The following is a 21,384-nucleotide window of genomic DNA, read 5'->3' as shown; positions in this document are numbered from 1 at the left end:
AAGAAAAACCTGTTCTTCCGCCCAGAAAGCTGAGAATGGGGGGGGGGGTAGAGATGAACTGCCTGGTGATGTGTGTTATCTGTTGGGTCATCAAGCTCTTACATCCAAGACCTGAGGTGGCTCCACAAGTTCCCCCAACCAGGACCAGAGGTGGTCCAAATGCTCTTATGCTATCTGTATGGCCTCTAAGTTGGCACAGTTAGCACATCTCTAGAACCCGTCTTCTTGGAGGAAACGACACCTAGTTGAGTTTCAGTGTAATTATGCTTCCATGTGCGATGGAAATTGTATCACAACAGGAAACAGTTTTTTCCAAATTACACTGGGCTTAAACATATTGGAAATAAACTACCTGTTATGAGACACCCGGAAGTCTGATCCAGGCTGAAGATCTCCTCACGTGCTCCGCTTCCCTGTATGACACAGAAGGGACCCCTCATGGCCCATACTTCCTCCACATGAGCCTGCCTTCCTCACCTGCAGATGACTAATTCATGTAAGCTTCCTGCCCAAGGCTCTCAGCTCAAGGTCTGCTCTCAGCAAACAGAAACTGCTTGTGCCCACAGCTTTCATGGGCCGTTTCTTCTGCCTACTTCCCATAGACTTCCCACAGACTTGTCCATTAAGTACTGTTTCTGCTTTTTCCTATGTCTTCACACATTTCCTTCTCAGTTTGGCTCACTTGTCTTTCAGATACTGCAATGTAATTTGTTTAACTCATATACTGAACCTCAAAAGGGTTCATTTTATGTACAGATAGCTTTTCTTTTTAAGGAAAAAAACTAGCCTTAAATTGTATTCCACTCTATGGTGATAAGCGAAAATCCAGTGTTTATATGGTCAAACTCTAAAGTTTCTTCCAAAAGGCAAGAAATGGTGGCATCAGTGATTGATAACCATAATTTATTAGTGTCTTCTATAGTTCTATAAATTACGTACCACTCCGGAGGTAGGAAATACATCACTGATGCTTCCAGCTGCTTCCCATGCTACAGCTATGCGACCGTGTGTTCCTTTTAAACGTTCAACATTCAGGGTTACCAGGCTGTCTCGCTCCATTTCCACCACTTGCTTATGCAAGGAATTCTGAAAGACACATGGAAAGGCACAAGGGTTCCTTGAAACAGCGAAGCAATTTCTTCCTTGTTTTGCATTGCTACATATTTGCCAAGTTCAACATGAAATGTAGGGGAACAACAGTAGTGGACAGGTGTAAGGTGTCCTGCTCAGGCCTGTAATGCCCAGGAGGCAGGAAGACCCCAACTACAGTGCAGGTGTCTCCACAGTAAGTACATAAATAACCTGAAGTTACAAGACACCAGTCATCTTACTGCGGTGTTTTTATGTTTGTCTTCCTGACATATTTTGCTCAATGGGCAGATATTACTCTTATACCCAGCATATGTTTCTTTTTAAAGTGACACACATAACACTGAAAGGTTTGTAAAAAAAAAAAAAATAAAAAATAAAAAAAAAACACTGGAATGGCAGGAAAACCTTCTGCCTCTTTGGAGAGGCCCTCTGGGTCTCCCTCTCCGATTAGCATATTAAGACTTAGGCCTAGAAGTCTCCAGTACACCACCCAAGGTCAACAACTCGCAGAGATCTGAGACACTCTTTTCTGATCACTTGTTAATGTGTCTCACACTTAAATAACGTCCTGTGAGTTACTCAGTTAGCTGACCTGTGTCTTCTGGTGCCTCTCCTTTCCTTAGCTAGTGGTCTATGCAACTGTCTTTCCTACCTAAAAAAAAAAAAAAATCCCTCTGTGTGCTGTCTTGATTCCTTTCTTTCCACCTGTCCTTCCTAGCTTTGGTTCTTTGCTTGGATCCTAATGTTTGCCACTCCGTGACTATCACTCTGCCAAACACTTGCAGCACCTCACGCTAGCTTTTTACAGAACTTTTCCTCAGAAAGAATACTTTCACACATGTCCAGCTACTAGGCGCCATGACATGAACTTATCACCCACACAGTCCATGCTTAAGAATCGTACAGCTGTGTTGGCTAAAAATCTCCCATAATGTTTTCAGTAAGTTGTGGTTTTGCATTCAGCCATGTTCATAGCTAGTGACATGCAAGTGGACACAAATCCCTCCCCAAAGCATCCTTGATTTCTCAATAAGGCAATCATGTTGAGAATAAAGATGCTTTTTAAAAATCTTTCCTGTAGGAGTTCCTATGTATTTTTAACAATGGCCATCTGAAGAGACCCCTCCAAAATGCTTATAGAAATGTTAATTTGAAAAGAGCCAACCCAAGGAAATTTCATACACCTGTTCAATTTTATGTTTCACATTTCAAAGTAACAAAATTGTGTTCAAGGTGATAAATAATTCACAAAACATCAGATTTTAAAATAATTTGTTCAGAGAAGATAAGCCTTTCGCTGGTTTCATGCTCTTCATTACCGATGGCTAGTAAGAGGAGGCCTCCACACAGCCAGAAGATGTGCCAGAAATTCTACTCTGCCACATCCAAACGGTGGCTGTCCAGACACAGGCGAACTGCACTGAGTGGCTCTGCAGAGAAATTCTACTGAAGGGCTTGTAGGAACTCCCAATCCTGCCCATAGGCAAGGATGAAACCACAGGGGTTTCCTGTATCTAGACCAGCTACCGGAAGACAGGCTGTGGAGGGAGGGTGGGGGGGGTGGGAAGAGGCTGTGGAGGGAGGGTGGAAAGAGGCTGTGGAGGGAGGATGGGGGGTGGGATGAGGCTGTGGAGGGAGGGTAGGGGGGTGGGAAGAGCCTATGGAGTCTGTCCCCCCTCAGGTTCTCAGCTCATTATCCCCAGCCTTGCCCTTCACATATTTCAGAAGCACCAGGAAGGCCTGTGAGTGCTGTCTTCACCCCTGCACAGGAAGCACCAGGAAGCCATGCAAGTGCTGTCTTCACCCAGCACAGGAGCAGGCTCCACCTCCTTGTCCGGCTGTAAACAGAGCAGACGCTGGCTCATGAACTTTTCAACTTTAATGAAAAGAAACAGATAAATGATCCAGCTCTAAGTGTTCTTAAGAAAAAAAAGCAGGACATGAAGGTTCAGATAGTGGGCACCAGTGGTCAACCACACAAGCCTTTTCTGCTACGGTGTCATTTGGGGAGGGACCTGAAGAAGTTAGGGGAAATGTGAGCAAATTGGACAGAGGGACCTCCCCAAACACACGGTTCAAATCTTAAAAGTTGCCCTGTACTACGTTGGACCCCCGTCCACATGTGACCACTGAATGCTCGTGATTAGATGGTCTCCAAATGTAAAATGTATACTGCAGTTGAAACACAAAGCAGCTCAGAAAATGTTAGGTATTCAGCAATGGTCTTTTTACAGCATTCCGCCGGCTCTACGGGGTTAAATAAGGCATACTACTTAAGCTGGCTTTCCTTTTTTTTCTCTCTTAATAAATGTGTTTACTCGGAAACAAAACTAAAACTTTTCCTATACTTGTGGCACATTCTATTGAGCCGTTGTCTGCTTTTCCCTTTATTCCAATGGATATTTTGGGCAACAGTGTGATCTGCCCCCTACAGGCAGATGAGGACAATTCATGCGCAACCCTCATCCCCTCAACCAGCTTTTTCTACAGTTGTCCCTAAGGAAGTGAAGGGTAAACTCACGCTTTCCACAGATTCATCATTTGATAACTACTGAACTGTCACAGTGGCTTCAGAACAATGTCAGTTTCCACTTAGAGTATGTTCACTATACCATAGCTAGCATGATCCTTTTCAACAACACATCACGGACAGGAATGTCATGCCACTTTCTCAACACCTCCTCGTGTTCCATCCCCCAAAGGCTAAATTCACTGTCACTGAGAGGCTAGTGCCGGTGCTAACACAGCAGGTCTGGCGGGTAGCCTGTAAGAGCAAAGCTCACAAGGCTGACCATCAGAGGTCCTTTCCATTCCCTGACCTGATAAGTAGTTCCTCTGTACAAACAGATAATATAAATAATACAGTCTATGGTTTATGCTGGCATTTGTGTTCCCTCTGCAATCTAAAGTTTTGGCAAGTGTGAGGCAGAGGATGACCACATGACCAGCTTGCAATGAGAACCCTGACTTTGAACCTGTACTAAGATTCTCTTAATGGTCAAATTCTGTAAATGTTAACAACACAACTCAGTGCTAAGGGAAATTTGGCTCGATACATTCTTTGTAACTCCATAGCTAAACAGCTCTTGGAATCTTACCCCTGGTTTCTTCTGGGATTTACTCATAAGTATTTCCACTGTGTGTGTGTGTGTTTTTGTGTTTATACATACATATGTGTGTATACATAAATATTTGTTTATATATCATATATGTGCATATAGTACACACATAATATATCACATATAGCATATATGTGTAATATATGATGGAATCGATGTAATTATATATAGCATATGTATATACTATATAATATATATAATACATATACATAATATGTGTATGTGCACACACACAGAGGCACAAGACTGGACACGCAGTACTGTGGACATCCCTAGTGAGTCACTGAAGCTATAGATGGTCATAGGGCCTTGAAAGCATCTCTCTGTCACAGACTGGACTTGAATAGGAAACAGCACTGTAACAATCACAGGAGGCTTTCCAATGACACATGGAGAGGTGCACTGGCCCAGTCTGAGCCATGGTGACACAGAGGCAACCAACCCATCAGCTCCAAGTCCACCTTTGTTGTTTCTGTGTTCCTAGTGGTTAAAGCCATCTGAATTAGACCTTCCTCTTACATGGGAGATTTTGGAGAAAATACAGCAGCTCTGCTAGTATGACAACTCAATACATCTGAATGTATGCTGAAGACAGTAATAAGTAACACAATATGAATGTCTTTCTTCTCATTGGTAAAGAAATATAAAGCCCATGTAAATGGAGAACATGATTTTTAAAGTTCCTTCCTTGAGAAAATGAGGCAAAGGCATCTACATGTGCATAATGTCTGTACAGTTATAAGCCCCCCACTAACCCCATCTGATGTCCCATTCATATGTAACATGCATGGTAGACACACGATGGAGTGTATCTAGATCTGTTTCACCATTACCCTCTGATTCAAAAGTTTCTTTTTCTATACAGTGGTACCTGAGCAAAATACTGGGAAAAGACCAAATAGTAATGTATTATATTCAAGACAACTAAATAACCAAGAACAGCGGGGACGTGGTATTCTAGAATCCGCGTCTAAGTCTAGAAACTGCCACGTCAGAATTCACCTTAGAAGACAGGATAAGGAGTGCGACTGGGGCAAGGGAGGGAAAAGACTGAAAACAGGTCAAGCGTCACTCACGCCCTGACAGCTGATTGACACCAATTTGTCAGTCCGACAACTCTGACTTCAAAGTGTAGTCTTCAGTCACTCTACCTGGGCGAATGCTATAACCCCGTGGGCATCATCGTTCGAGAGGACAGTGACTCTCACGTAACCACTGGCGCCAATCTCTGCTCCTCCTTTTGGATTCTTAAGTTGGACTCTGAAGGATTCTTCTTTTTCCGGAACTGTGTCATCAAGGATGTTTACTGCTATGATTGCCTCTCTGTCACCAGGTTCAAACATCAGTTCACCTAAACTAGCATAAGAAGGCCATATAAAAAGAAGTCAGTGATGACCAATGAATGATATAACTCTTATCACACTGAGTAATGCTGTCTTACAAGCATCAAAACATTTCAGAAGCAAAGTTTTCATACAAAATATTTATATAATACTGATTAACTTGGTAGACTAGATACTAAAAGTATGGATAACGAGCAGATTTCCAGCTTATTAATAGCTCTTAGATTTTATGTAAAGCAGTAACTCAATCAATGAGATGGAGAAATCCGGTGCCATACCAAGCTGTGGTTAGATTAAAGGCATTGAACCTACCTAGGAATAAAGTCAGACTGGCTGGAAATGGAAGTCAGCTCGTAGAAGTGCGAGTGAGAAGCTCCCACTAAAGCAATTAAAGTTTTGCTTGAATTAAGCGACTTCACTGTAACAAAAGCTGCATCATGAGCAGCAGGTGCTTCCAGAACAAAGGAGAACTCGTTCCGCTCCGAATTCCAGCAGTAAAGAGCAGACTGATTTTGGCCAATGAGAAGTATGTGGACTGGAAGAAGGAAAGAAAAGGAACAGGACTGAAGCCTTCTCTGCCCACGCAGGCTCTCTTCGTGGCTCCAAAGCTAAACCTTTCCAGCTCTCGAAGCTCCAGACTGATTTCTAGACTAAAGCAAGTATGTTTTTTGTTTTTGAAACAACAAGATATAAGAAATTGCTGAGTGTTGTGCACTGACCAGTTCAGCTTGACAAAATGCACACATCTATTCAAGAAAATAAAAGTTACTGGTGGATAAAAATGAAAATGGATTTGGATTCATTTGTGTTCATATCTAAACTTATATGAAAGTAACTTTTCAAAACACAAATATTTCACTTTCCTCTTTTCTCATCTAGTCACCACCACACACATTTATAATCCCAGCTGGAGCAAATATGAACAAGAGCTCGAACTCGTCTTGTTCCATAGTCATGGTCAATGAGCTGCCGCACAGTATTCACGTTCGCAGTTGTTTCAATTTTCCCCTATTTATTTTGTCTCTTCCACAGTGGGTGGCGTGTGCATGCCAGGGGCGTGTGGAGCTCAGAGCACAGCTCTCAGGAGCTGGCTCCTTTCCACCACATGGGTTCTCGGATAAAACTCAGACTGGTGGCCCTGGCGGCAACAGCTTTACTCACTAAGCATCTCACCAACACAAGTTTCTAATTCCAGTATAGGAGTTCTAATCTGTATATCTGTTCTTAACTATTAATAATTCCTGTAGATTGAAGTTTTCTTATTGTTTAACATTTGAAGTTTTCAATATTAAGTAGAAGCAAAATACATATTTTCCACTTGGCAAGTTATTCAAGATACTTAATCAATCCAAAGAATACGAACAAACTTCTGACACTGCGAACACACTCTGCTGGGGCACTTTTGATGCTGCCAGTACTCATACTTTAGTTAATTCACAGCAATGGTGCATTTACAGCTACACAGGCTAGGAAAGAGGTGGTTTCAAATGCTACATATAATAATAACCACTCTTCAGACATAGATGGAGTGGAGCTGGGGAACCATAGAGAAATATGCAAATTCTAGTGCTGACTGAAGCATTCCAGAGCAGAAGGCTGGGAAACAAGACTGAGTCAGCATTATAATAACATGAATTCGGAAAGGCTGACAACCTTCTCATACGTTAGCCAATGATTACAGTGGGAAACCTAACAGCCTGGCTCTTACACATCAAAACTCCTGGTCATTACTATTTCACTACTATTAAATCTTTAATTGGATTAACTTATTTAGGTACTGTTGCATGTTACTAACACATGCATAAAGGCAAAGATTGGGAAAATGTTAATTTATTAGAATCTTTAAACGGCAAATACTTTGCACAAAGTTTTGTAAAATTATAGATGTTCCAAAAATAACAAACTCTACCATGACATTTAAAAACCTTCCCTTTTAAAGTAGTGAACAAAGAGAACTGAGTTATCTCTATGTCTCTCTGTTTCTCTGACTCCCTTTTATTCTTCTCTCCTTCTCTCCATACCTTCCCACAAAAGACACTCTAAGTCTTAGGATAAAGATTACAATCCTTCAATTGCTCCATTTAATTGACTTAATTAATATTTCTTTGTTCATGCTTCTTGCCACTGTTCCCTCACTGCTCGTGTTTGGATTACATTGGGTTCTTTCCAGTTTTTCCCAGAAGTACATGCTCACTCCACTACCTGGCCTCTTTGTAGGCTTTGAAGGCTTTGCCTGGAGTTCATCTTCAGCTCAACTCTTTGCCTCCTATTTAACTGATAATTCCTAATCCCGTGATTATTGAAGAGAGCTTTGTAGATAGGTCATAAACCAGCTCAAGTCTTTGCCAATATTTTATTAAGTTATTTCCTGGAAATTATCTGTTATAGTTTCAATCCTATTTGTCACACACGCGTGCACACAGACACATATCTCTTTATCCTGCTACACACTACATTTTGCAAGACGTGATTTGAGCTGGCCTTGTTCCCACAGGCTCTGCCACTGGGATTACCACCTTTAAATCTATTAACTAATGAAGAAGCCCCCCCCCCCAAAAAAAGAAAGGAAGCAGCAAGCTTGTATATTCTTGAAATATTCGTCCTGTTCATTTTCCCTCTTCCATTTTCAGAAATCAGTCGTCGAACTAACCACAGAGCAAATATGTGAACCTATGCCCCTGGCTCCAATTTAAGTATTTTAATAAAACATTTGACATATACAAAATAAGAAATCCTTTGAACATTCTTTAATGCATACTTTCAGCTTTCAGGGATTTATAATAGCTGTTCTCAGTAATTTCCTACAGTCTTTTCATGCGCCTACCACTTCAAGTCACAGAAACAAAAGAAACAGAGACCTCACAATGGGCTCTTCATAAAACCTCTGGCAGAATTTTCCCTGAATTCTTTTGGAAAGTGTGCCTATTATATTTTTTTAAGAAAATCTTTAAAAGGAATTCTATAACTTCAATTAACAGCCCATCCATGTAGTACACTTCTTCCTTAAAAACACTCATTAGGCAACCATTGTGAATACCAATAACGGACTTAAGTAGACAGTCCATCCATTTGAAAACCTGAGGTACAAGAAAAGCAGACATTCAAGGCCCCAAATTAAAGGATAGGTAGAAAAAAATGGAACAAACATAACGAAAGATACATATTCTATTCAGTAAATCAATTGTTGAGTGAATAAGAAAGCTAATGTTCTTGTACACCACAGGATAGCATGACAATGCATGTCCACATCTGTGTGAGCAGAGCAAGGATGGTTCAGATCTGAGGGTACAGTGAGACAAGTGTGGAGGCTTACACTTATATAGGCATACAATAGACCAAGTGAAAATTAGAGGGTATATCAGGAATGCAGAGTCCAGGAGGAAGAAACATGGAAACAAAGGAAATTATGTTTTTTTCTCTCTTATTAAGAGATCTTGGCTAAAAGACTAAACAAACAAACAAAACCAGGGAAAACCTCTCATTCTAGCTCAATGGTAGAGGAGCTTGCTGTGACCCTGCCTAAAGATACAGAGCCTGACAGAGAAAGAAAGAACTAAATGTCCATTACGAAAAGAAGCAGAAGCAGACTCGTGAAGTTTGTGCTAATCCTCCCAGCCTCCTATCATTTCCTCTGGATGTCTTAACTGCATAATTTCACCTGTCTTCCAAGCATAAGAGTCTCTGAAATCTACATGTCTAATCCCCCAATTCCCCTCCACACCTCTAATCACCTCAAAGTGTTACCATTACCATAAACCACAGCCACCTAAAACCCGCTGGTGCTTGCTTCCAATAAATGAATTCTTCCTACCGTCTTTCTTAATTTCGATACTAATAGCCTCATAATTGCCAAAGTGTGGGAGTTTTGCTGCCCACATTTGAGTAGTCAGAAATCCTCATGAATGCTCATTGTTAGATCTCCTGTCCATAAAACTGTCAGGCATCTATAGTCCCTCCCAGCTCAGGACCTTCTTTCAGCTGGACTAGGGAGTTGTAACACATTTCATTCATAATTCTCACACAAAAGCTACATGACACCGTCAGAGAAGGACTTTGATCAGCGTGTGCCTCTGAAACGCCTTTGAAGACTTCTCTGCCTCATCCATGCTCAGAGTACGAGCCAGGAACTAAGAGTTCTGAGACACTTAGATAGCCTGTGAGGTCCAAACTGTTGCTACAGGAAACCAGAGAGGTTGTTTGACTGCTTCCCTTCACTCCTGTTTCCTGGGTCTATGTGGCTGGCTATACTATGACAGAATGAATGCAGATGCAGATATGGGAATTCAGATGCAGAAAGGCAGATGACACTAATTCCCCTCCTACAGGCTAGGACCCTTTATATGAAATATGAAGGACAAGAATGTTTCAGATTTCAAAAACTACATGGTCAAAACGTACCGAGAATTAATCCCAATTATACATATAAATATACAAGCATTGTGGTACACACCTTTAATCCCAGCACTTAGGCAAAGGCAGGACTCTGTGAGTTCACGGCCAGACTTGTCTCCAAAGTGAGCTCAGAGGCAGGCAGAGTTATGTAGAGAGACCTTTTCTCAATAAAGCAAAACACCTCAAAACCATAAAATTCACATTCCATCTTATAATATTGGTGAGGGTAACCTTACACAATATTTTTATTAATTTTTATGCCTAAAACAAGGTATTGTGTGCATAATTTTTCACTGCCACATCATTTCCGATTTTCATAATAAGAGCACTCGACCTGTATGAGAGTCTTAAATGGTTGAACTCCTCGAAAAAGAGCTTACAATGGGGCTAAGGGGATGGACCAGCAGGTAAAATCACAGCATTTGCATCATAAGCCTGCCAGCCTGAGTTCAAGCCCCAGATGCCATGTCGGGTGGCTTGTCTCTGTAGACTCGGCGCTTTACAGTATGGTGGAAATAAAACTGTCTTCACATCTCTACATGCAACTATGTCACAGGCTCACCACCAGTGAACACACATGTGTGCACATACACGAATAAGTAAATAAATCTTTAAATAAAAATGTAAGTGCAATGGTGGTTGCCAGGGTCTTCCATTGCAGAAAATGGAAGGAGGTTGATCACAGACTAGATCTTCAGCTGTTGATAATTTCTGGAGAGCTCGCTGTACAGGGTGGTAACGGTACTACTAATAATGACTTGCAAACTCAGAAGATGCTAGAAGACTAAATCTTGAGTTTTCATCACATACACACAAACAGAAATGGTGAAGTGATAGGCCCTAAAGCTTACTGAAACGATGATGTCACATATGCTTCAAAGCATCCCATGGTACACGGTACACGGTAAGTATAGACCATGCTTCTATTTCACTCATACTTAAATACAGAGAGAAAAAAAAACAAGTAAACAAATTAAAAGTTACCTAGATATTATCTAATAAGCCAGACATTAAATAAATATGCCATTCTTCTCAGAAGTGCTTTTGTGAGAATTGTTTTCTTACAAGGGGTTAAATAAATAACTCGGGCCAGGAACACTTGCTGCCCAAATGAGGTCCTGGGTTCTGATCTTAGCATCCACATAAAGCCAGGCATGACTGCACACCACCTGCACTCCCACAAGCCGAGCTCTGTGGAAAGTGGAGACAGTTATATCTCTGGGGCTTGTTGACTGCCAACCAAGCTTCAGGCTCAGTGAGAAGCTCATTCTCAAGGGGAGTAAGAGAACAGGACAACATACATCCTCATTCAGTTTGTACACACATGCGTGCACACACACAAGTATACACACCTGCACATACATGCCACATATACGTTCACACAGCAACAGAGACCCAAAGACAGGATGCAATGCCCTTTTCTGACCTTCATAGGCAACAAGCACACACACACAAGCAGGTAAAACATATAAAACACACACACAACATAAAATAAAATTAATAAATCAGAAAACATCAGTCTTTTTGAAACTCCGGACGTCTGGATAGATTGTTATAAAGATCTGATATTATATTCCTAGTAAAGTAGCCTCTGAGGGGGCTGGAGAGATGGCTCAGTGGTTAAGAGCATTGTCTGCTCTTCCAAAGGTTCTGAGTTCAATTCCCAGCAACCACGTGGTGGCTCACAACCATTTGTAATGACGTCTGGTGCCCTCTTCTGGCCTGCAGACATACACACAGACAGAATATTGTATACATAATAAATAAATAAATATTTAAAAAAAATAAAATAAAGTAGCCTCTGAGAACATGCCATTCTATCTAAAGTCAATTAGAATGGAGTCAATCCAGGTTTCCACACTGTGTTTAAGCTGGACAAGTAATTGGAAAGTTCTTACCTATTCCCGAAGCTGGTGTGAAGGAATGGATCCTGTTAACAGTAGCAAAGTCCAAGGACTGGAAATATCTGAAAGATGACTGCCCCATCTCCCAGGTGAAAATGTCAACTGAATTCTGATTCCCTATGATTAAGAAATAAAAAGCAACAAGCTGTACAAAGAAAATGACAAAATTACACAATAGAACTATAATAAAGCCTTAAATTCTGTTGTAAAAGGAGCAGCCGGCTACTTTCCACCACCTGGCTCCCGGCTAGCTTTACCCGAAATAATTACACAGAAACTGTGTTCATTTAACACTGCCTGGCCGATTAGTTCTAACCTCTTTTTGGCTAACTCTTACATATTTTTAACCCATTTCTAATAATCTGTATCGCCACTTGGCTGTGGTTTACCAGCATGAGTATAACCAGCATCCATCTCGGGTCGGAGAGCCATGGCGTCTGCCTGACTCTGCTTTCTTTCTCCCAGCATTCTGTTCTTTCTACTACACCTATCTAAGCTGCTGTCCTATCAAAAGGCCAAGGCAGTCTCTTTATTTAACCAATGAAAGCAATACATAGAAAGATGACTCTCTTACACCAAAACTCAATTAAAGAAAATTTACCATAGAATATATCTATTTTAAGAATTCAATTTGGCAAGGAACATTGCAAGCCCTTTCTGTTTTTATCATGTTAAGCATATACACACTAAGACACACCAGGAAGCATATTCTGTCACGGAAGCACACATACACGCTAAGACACACCAGGAGACATATTCTGCCACATGCAGCATACACACACACACACACACACACACACACACCAGGAAGCATATTCTGTTACATAAAGCACATACATATACATACACACACTAAGACACGCCAGGATACATATTATGTCACATGAAGCATGTACACACACACACATAAACACTCAGACACACCAGGAGACATATTCTTCACAGGAATCATACACTCACATATTAAGACACATCAGAACATTTATTCTGCCACATGAAGAACACACACACACACACACAAAGACACACCAGAAGACATGTTCTGTCACATGAAGCACACATACACTTGTTGCACAGTTTTTAAAAACCCAGAGACAGAAACTGGGGTTCAACCTGAAGGTCAGAAAAGAAAACAGCCAGCCACAGGCTCTTACCTCTACCTCAGTCTGAAATGGTGATCCTGCTTCCAGGAATCTCAGAATAAGACTGTGTCTCAGAGTTGTCTCCCCCATCTTGAATTCTTCTCTACTGCTGGGATTAAAGGCATGGACCACTACTGTCTGGTTTCCATGGCAAACTAGTGTGACTACTGGGATTAAAATTGGGTCACCACTGCCTGGTGTGTAAGACTGACCAGGGCAGCAATTTTACTCTCTGAACTTCAGACAAGCTTTTTTTTATTAAAATACAAATAAAATATCAGTACATACACACTGAGACACACAGAGAGACATATTCTGTCACATGAAGCACATATGCACCAAGACACACCAGGAGACATGCTCTGTCACATAAAGCACACACACACTAAGGCACACCAAGAGACATGTCTGTCACATGAAGCATACACACACACTAAGACACAGCAGGAGACGTGTTCTGTCACATGAAGCACACACACTAAGACACACCAGGAGCCATGTTCTGTCACATGAAGCACACACACTGAGACACACCACAAGAAAGAAAGGGATGAAATGTGTACTCTTATGCAGATTGCATTCTGAATCAGTTTTATAAAAAGTCACTAGACACTATCTGTTCTATATATTTCCCATGACACTCCAAGCACAGTCATAGAAAATTATAACTTTTGGAAGACTGACTTATAAAATCTTTATATACTTTTTTACATTACCCATCTACTCCTCATCTTATAGGAATTTAAGTTTAAAATAGTGGCTCAGAACAGCACACGATCACAGGTACAAAGTCTAGGTGGTTCAGAACAGCACACTATCACAAATTCAAAGAGTACAGTGGTTCAGAACAGCACACAATCACAGGTATGAAGTCTAGGTGGTTCAGAACAGCACATGGTCACAGGCATAAAGTCTAGGTGGTTCAGCACAGCACATGGTCACAGGTATAAAGTCTTTTTTGGTAAAATGTATTTCTAACTGACTTTACTGCTTTCAATCAAGAAAGTCTACTACTCATCAAAAGATAACATCTTACATAAAACAGACAGCATAAGCTATATGGTTTCAGTTGTAACTGTAGATACATTACAAGCACCATATTTCCTCACCTAAAAAGGTATTTTTGGCAAAAACTAAGTAAACATCATCGCCTGAAGCCAAAGCCTCCACTTGTGTAATCCCGCTGACCGGCACGTCTTCAAAGTTAATAAACCGACTGCCAGACCACGTGAATAAAAGGGCATTTCGTTGGATGTTGGCCTGGGAAACGGCTAAGAAGAGAGAGCCTCCTCTGCTGAACAAGGCCATGTCCAGGACACCTTGGACAGGCAACCTCTGATGTAAGACAAAGATGCTTCCATTCCATCGGAAGACCTGCAGGAAAAGTCCAAACACAAAGCTCTTACGACCCAGAATTCAGCACCTGTGGCAATTTAAGAGGGTCATAGGCCCACACTCCTGACCTTCTCTTTAGTTAGGAGTTTAGTGATAATAAAAACGCAATAAAACCGAGCCCCCCCCCCCCATTTCTTTCTCCATCCCTCTTTTCTGTGTGTGTATATGTGTGTGTGTGCACGCGCTTGCACGCGCAATGAATAAAAGAGAAGTTATTAGAGAAGAGATCAGTATAAAATATAGAGAGGTTTTGGCAGTAGAAAAAAAATTAGAAGAAAAGTGAACTAAGTTTAAAATACAAAATCCTTGATGCCTTGATTTCTTCACCAGATTTCAAACAACAGAATACAGAGACATCCAATTAGAGAATTAGAAAAAAGATGTTTCAAGTCTGAGGTATGTGGACTGCCAAGTGCAGTCACCTCAAGGACACACACAATACCAAAAAACCCACAGCTCAGTCACCATCGGCGTGCATGAGAGGCCATATTAACTAGTTATCTTCTTGTTATGATAAAGCACTAAAGAGAAGCACCTGCAGGGCAGGAGGAGTTGATCACAGCTCAAAGTTCTAGGGTAGAGCCTCTCCACAGTGGGGAACGCGCGGTAGTGGGAACTGGAGCCGCGGGTCACACTGCATCCACAGCCAGCAGACGGAAATGATGCTCATGGCACCTTTTCCTTTTCTGTTTCCTCCAGAATTGCAGCCTGTGGAACGGTGCTGCTGGACGGAAGGTGACCTAATCTATATAATTCCTCACAGTCTCACCCAAAGGCTAACCTTATCTTGATTCTGTCAAGTTGACAGTGGAACTCAGGCCAAGGAAGGGGAGATTTCTTCACATCACAGAGAGAGAAAGAAAGTATTAGGGAGGAGAGTTTTCTCTTTAAACTGGGCAGGATTTGAATATGATGCTCACTGTAATAATCCCTATGAGAGGGAAAGGGCAGCATGGGAAATGATGAGAGCCCATGAAGGCAAGAAGGGCATTGGTGTGAGAGGCCAGGCTTCCACAGTCATGCCCCACAGTGATGGGAAGGAGAATGAGGCTGGATTTCGAGTGCTGTGGGAAGTAGTAAGCTTCCTTCTAGTCGACTGCATTGCAGGAGAGCCCCTGGCTGGAAACAAAGAGCTAACAAGCATGTACGGAAGCCTGAGTGACAAAGAAACACCAGGCAAGCACTGAGATGACAAGATGTCAGTGCCAGAGCAGTGTGAGATGGGTGGCGGGACCCGAATGCCCACTCGCAATGTGAGTCAGAAGCTTTAGTGACACCTGTTGAGTGGTGATTCCAATCCATAGTGATTCCCAACTCAATTAGACTCTAGTCAAATGCTCGTACTATTATTAGATTTGCTCTATCTCCTCAAGAAAATCTATTTTAACCCTAGTCTTCAAAAACTAACTATGTATGTTCAAAAACCACTCAGTATGATTTCACACTACCACCACCAAATCATGCTTTTGTTACACAAATCCTACAGACCATAAAGGAACAGATTTTATTAGCATGCTTTAGAAGAGAGAAATTTCACATCAAGAGAATCGCACCTGAGTTAACTCAGAATCATTTCTTTGACTTGCAATGATGAAATAATCTTGACTGCCTGAGGTGAAATGTCGTACTTGACAGCTTCCAGAAATGATGATTGTCTGGACCTGCAGATGAGTGGGAATAAACATTAAAGGTCTTAGTAATGGAGCAACGGGACGCAATAGCAGCAGGCATTAGTACCACCCTATGATCTGAGAATGAGTTTAATTTATAGGTTATGCATTCCTAAGTCTAAACGGAAGTCAAAAAATGCCTTGAATTAAGACATTTGCTACAATGTGGATCAATTGCAAAATAGTTCATTTTTACTTTAAAGTAGAACATATTTCACCTTCCATTTTGATTAATCTTATGAATTTGAATTGCACTTAAGTAAAGAATCTACAGAAAAATTAAAAATGTTTTACCAGGAATAATTTGAGTCCAGAAGTGAGTGTGTACACACTATTAATTGAAGGCTTTTCTCCATTTCTCTCCCCGTGAGTAATGACAAGGTAGGGAGAAACACCAATATTAAAGGCCTCACAAGTTTTAGGACTTTGTATATTGAAATCCTAGGAAGTACAAATGATATTAACAATTAATGCTATATCAAAATTTTTGCATCCATTTTATTTTGTGTACCATAAAGCAAAAAGTGATGTTTACCTCAACTGGAACGAAAGTCCCTTGCCATCGGTAAACAGCTAAGGATGATTTTCTTAACATTACACCATACACTGAATCTTCGACAGTAAAGAAACACCAGCCAGATGCAGTCTGGTCAAACAAGCTTTGAAATACAGAAAAGACAACGTCCACTCCCCCTAAAACAATAAGATAAATCATTACTTATGGGTATATAATCACACTTGAACCTTATCTCATTTGACATATCATGTAAAGAAACTAGTGAGCATATCAGAAAGAAAATGATGGTGATTGTGTGTGTCTGTGTGCATGTGTGCCTGTGTGTATATGTGCCTGTGTGCAACTGTGTGCATGTCTATCTGTGTGCATGTGTGCCTATGTGCTGTGTGTGTTCATGTGTGTGCATCTGTGTGCATCTGTGTCTTTATGTATGTGTGCCTATGTGCATCTGTGTCCATCTGTGTGCATGTGTGCCTATGTGCCTATGTGCTTATATGTGTATTCATGTGTGTGCATGTGTGTATGTGTGCCTGTGTTTGTGTGCCTGTGTCTGTGTGCATGTGTGCTATGTGTGTTCATGTGTGTGCATATGTGCCTTTGTTTAGGTGTGCCTGTGTGCATCTGTGTCCATGTGTGTGCATGTATGCCTATGTATGTGTGCATGTGTGCCTGTGCGCATGGGTGCTGGTGTGTGTATGTGTGTGCATGTGTACCTGTGTGCCTGTGAGCCTATGTGCCTGTGTGCATGTGTGTCTGTGAGCTCTGTGCCTATATGCCTGTGTGAGTGTGGGCCTGTGTGTGTGTGTGTGTGTGTGTGTGTGAGCACGCGCATGCACGCACACACGCTGCATGTTCAAGTGAATAGACACTCGGAAGCTTGAAAACAGTATCTAAAAATAACTTTTTAAAGTAGTGATATTTGATCTATATCCTACAATCTTTTCCAAGTGCATTCAAAACTAAATGCTAAGTAAATATTTTAAAGAGAAACATGCTAAAATAACTTCTCTCAAAAACTGTCAAAGGACAGCTGAAATTTGAAAATGATAAATATGTCTTACATAAACATGCTAATGGTACTACCAAACTTAATCTCACATTTCTAAATGTCTGCTCATCCAATGGTTTCTTGGGTTCTACTTTAGAAACAGACTTCAGAATATTTTTGCAGACTCACTTACGTCAAATCACTTCATGGTTTTATCAAATAGCTATAATTTTGTATTTTAAAACCCCTAATTAATGAGGAATCATTATTTAAGCTATTGATCAAAGAATACTGCAAATAACATAGTTTACGTGTGATTATTTTGGGAGTCTGGGCAGCCAGGAAATGAACAAGTGGCCTCCTACTACACTCCCTGGTCATTAGTCTGCATCCTTTCTTCCCTTCTATACAAACAATTCCCTCCATGACATTAAGACAATATCTATAAAATATAAATATGGTCATACCACACCATTTTTGTTCATATCTTTTCAGTAAGCCTAGGATGAACATTAGCATCCAAGAACTATTTTTCAAGTTCTTTAATGACCTAGCCTCACCTAACTAATGAAGAGCAATATTCTCTCTTACCTCTGTTCACTGTCATCCAATGCCTTCTCTTAGATGTCTTAGCAGCCTGTCACTACTGTCTCCAAATTCTTCCTGTCTAGTTCTTGTATCCAATCTCCATTCATCAGTCAGTCTTCATTCAAACATTGATTCTCTTTGAAAGTACTCAGCTAGTATTTTTATTTTATGTGCATATGTGTGTTTGTTTGAATATATGCCATGTATGGGTGCCCATAGATGTCAGAAGAGGGTGTCAAATCCCCTGAATCTGGAGTTACAGGCAGTTGTGAGCTTCCTAACATGGGTGCTAGGAACAAAACCCAGATCCTTTAGAAGAGAATTAAATACTCTTAACTATGGATCCATCTCTTCAGCCCTCACATTTACTACTTCCAATTTCCCCTTTAAAGCATTATTATCATTTGCAATGCAAATTTATTTTTATTTCCTATATTTATTTCTAGCAATGTCTAAATTCTAAGCTTTGCAAGATGAAATGCACAATAAATATTGTGGATACAATAATAGAATCAAGTCCTGTTCTGTTGGCAATAGACCAGTAATATACAGTTCATGGAAATAAAGCTAAACGTACTCATGCCAAAAGCTGTTTCAGACACTGTCTCCCACTGCACACTCACAGGCAAGTCAAGGCCATTCGTACGTGAGACATTGAGGTATACACTCCTGTTGGATTCTTCAACATCTATAGAGGTAGCACTAAAAGAGAAACAAATGGATTTTGGAGAGCAGAAAAAGTATAAATATTAAATATTTAAATATTCAACATACATATACACTGCCAGATTATTACTCAGTAAAGTTTGTATACCCTTAATGAGACCCACAAATTTATGCACTGTAGAGACTAGACTCTAGTATTCCAAAATATTCACTGATGGATATTTTTAAATAAAAAATACAAATGTAACACTCCAATGGTCTTATCATAACAATGATTAAACGTCTATCACATTGCAATATATAGTCAAACAATGTTGCCATTCTGAAATCTCTTCTCACATAACTCAGTTATCTGATGAGAAATACATGAAGTAAGTAATGTTTAGCTTATTAATAAAGTTACATCCCTTACTTATTTTATGAAATGAAAATATTTGTCCACTCCCAGACATTTAAAAACTTCACAGAAATTAGTTTTCTTCTACATCTCCTATTTTGCTTCAAAATGGCAATGTGTTGTACAGCCCATACCTATTCTCAATGGCAGCAATACTAAATAGCCCCAAAGGGGCCTGGTTTTGCAGAATTGTTATCAGGGTTTGAACATGGGTCCCTAGTCTAGCGCCTCCAGTTGGGTTAAACAGGGTACAGACATAATGCTCATCCATTTCTGGTTCTGTGTCTAATATGGCAGAGATGTGCAGGGCCTGGAAACAAAATGAAAAAATAAAGTTACTACAATATCATTCTTCTCAAAACAAACATGTGGAAAATTTACTAAACATTTTGACAACATGTGTTTTAAAACATGACTTCTATTTACATTTGATTCTTTTGATGACTCCAATTGCTTTAAGTTACTTCCTTGGGGATTTTCAACCCTGTGATCTGCTGCCCTAAAGTGTCTGAAAAGCAAGAGTTGATGGCAATGACAGTGATTGGGGATGGAGAGATGGTGCCAGAGTTCCTGCTGTGTATTCCAGAGTACCCAAACTTAATCCCAGCACCCACATCAGGGAGTCCACAGCTGCCCATAACCCTAGACCCAGAAACTTTGATGCCCTCGTCTGGCCCACAGACACATACAGAGCAATACATATGCATAATTTTAAAATAAAAATAAATCTTTCTTAAATTTTCAAAACAAATCAAAAACTGACTACAATGTTAGTTTGCATGAGCTGATTCTGTGACCTTTTGTCCTATCCAGGCTACATAATTTCATTAACCTCATCCCAATCTGTAAATGGCTGTCAAGAAGCAATGACAAGCAGAGTGGGTGCAAACTAGAACTAATCAAATGTTCTGTAATCTCAGCAGTGGAACCAGCACAGTAATGGGAAAGAACCAGCTACAGATAGGGAGCAATCACGTGCTCCCACAGTGCCCTGTGGATGACATCAACATAACTACAGCACGATCCCATCTACACAGAGCAAATGACCAGGCAAAGGGACTCTTAACTTGAAAAGTTAGAAAGCTGCATTCTTTGGAAAGTCCTAAGGACAGAAACAGAGGCTTCTGGGTGGCCGTTATTTAACTTCTATGAGTGGTGGTTATATGTGCACACATGTATCTTTAAAGTCATTTACCCCTTGCTTAGTGACTGGATACCATACAGCTTACATTTTAAAATTAAAACATGGGAAATTGTTAAGTTTGTTCAAAATTTGTTTAATTTGTTCTACCAGTTAGTATTTCTACTGAACATATCAAAGTAACTTAAAGTTATAAAAAGAGATATAAGGAAAGGTAAAAATAAGATATCATTTGAAATATAAAAGAATGCTTTCTAAAAGTAGAAAATGTGAAAAAAAAGTCACAGCATATTCACAAAGCTCTTAGGCTTTAAACTTTTACAGCATTTTAAAATTGGGGTGATCTCTAAACAATCAATCAAGGATTTTAGATTTTCAAGAACATAAAAATACTGAACTTGGAAAACAATGCTGAAGTTGACAGGAACACAAAAGGACTGAGGATGTAGCTGAGTTAGACAGCAGTCAAAAGACCCTGAGTCCAACCTACAGCACAGAAGACAGAGACCCCTTCAGTTAGCAGGTGAACTCTAATGTGAAATCACTGTCGGTAAACTCATGTAGTGCTGTGTTTGGCTCTCAGATGTGTAATTTAATGTAATCAAGTATTTTTAACTGTACCTAAAAATTCAAAGTTGAGGGGGTAGAGAGATGGCACAAGTGGGTAAGAGCATTGGCTGCTCTTCCAGAGGATGTGGGTTCAATTCTCAGCAACCACATGGCAGCTCACAACCATCTGTAATTTTATTTCCAAAAGATCAAATGCCTCCCTTCAGATCTCCAAAGCACCAGGCATACATGTGGTACACACACATATATATAGAAGAACACCCAGAAACATAAAAATAAAATAAATCTAAAGAAGATGTTTTTAATAAAATTGAGTACCCCAAACCATAAAATGTTAGTATTTACAGAAAAGGAAGGGTGGAAGGTATATGAGTTTTGTTTTGTTTTTGAGTATAGATTGCATTCATAACTAATTTCAAATCCAGCATTGTTCTCAACTGCTCCGATTTCTGTATTTGTA

The 21,384-nt window shown here is 40.3% G+C and overlaps 1 protein-coding gene across 1 annotated transcript in view; it reads right to left on the bottom strand.

The window, feature by feature from the left end:
- Positions 1–21,384, bottom strand: part of Adgrv1 (adhesion G protein-coupled receptor V1) — a 546,438-nt gene that overhangs the window by 393,003 nt on the left and 132,051 nt on the right. The window contains exons 44-53 of the mRNA XM_041663490.1: positions 19,348–19,523; positions 18,728–18,852; positions 16,593–16,750; positions 16,352–16,498; positions 15,941–16,048; positions 14,102–14,366; positions 11,845–11,967; positions 5,867–6,089; positions 5,363–5,567; positions 940–1,086 (exon numbers count right to left, since the gene is read on the bottom strand). Coding sequence (XP_041519424.1) covers positions 940–1,086; positions 5,363–5,567; positions 5,867–6,089; positions 11,845–11,967; positions 14,102–14,366; positions 15,941–16,048; positions 16,352–16,498; positions 16,593–16,750; positions 18,728–18,852; positions 19,348–19,523 — 1,677 coding nt within the window. The remainder of the gene's footprint in view (positions 1–939; positions 1,087–5,362; positions 5,568–5,866; positions 6,090–11,844; positions 11,968–14,101; positions 14,367–15,940; positions 16,049–16,351; positions 16,499–16,592; positions 16,751–18,727; positions 18,853–19,347; positions 19,524–21,384) is intronic.

The sequence above is a fragment of the Microtus oregoni genome, unplaced genomic scaffold, assembly GCF_018167655.1.
Source record: "Microtus oregoni isolate MIOR12 unplaced genomic scaffold, Mior012 000014F_ref0000157, whole genome shotgun sequence".
In the NCBI taxonomy this organism is placed as follows: domain Eukaryota; kingdom Metazoa; phylum Chordata; class Mammalia; order Rodentia; family Cricetidae; genus Microtus; species Microtus oregoni.
This window is presented reverse-complemented; position numbering and strand designations above follow the sequence as displayed.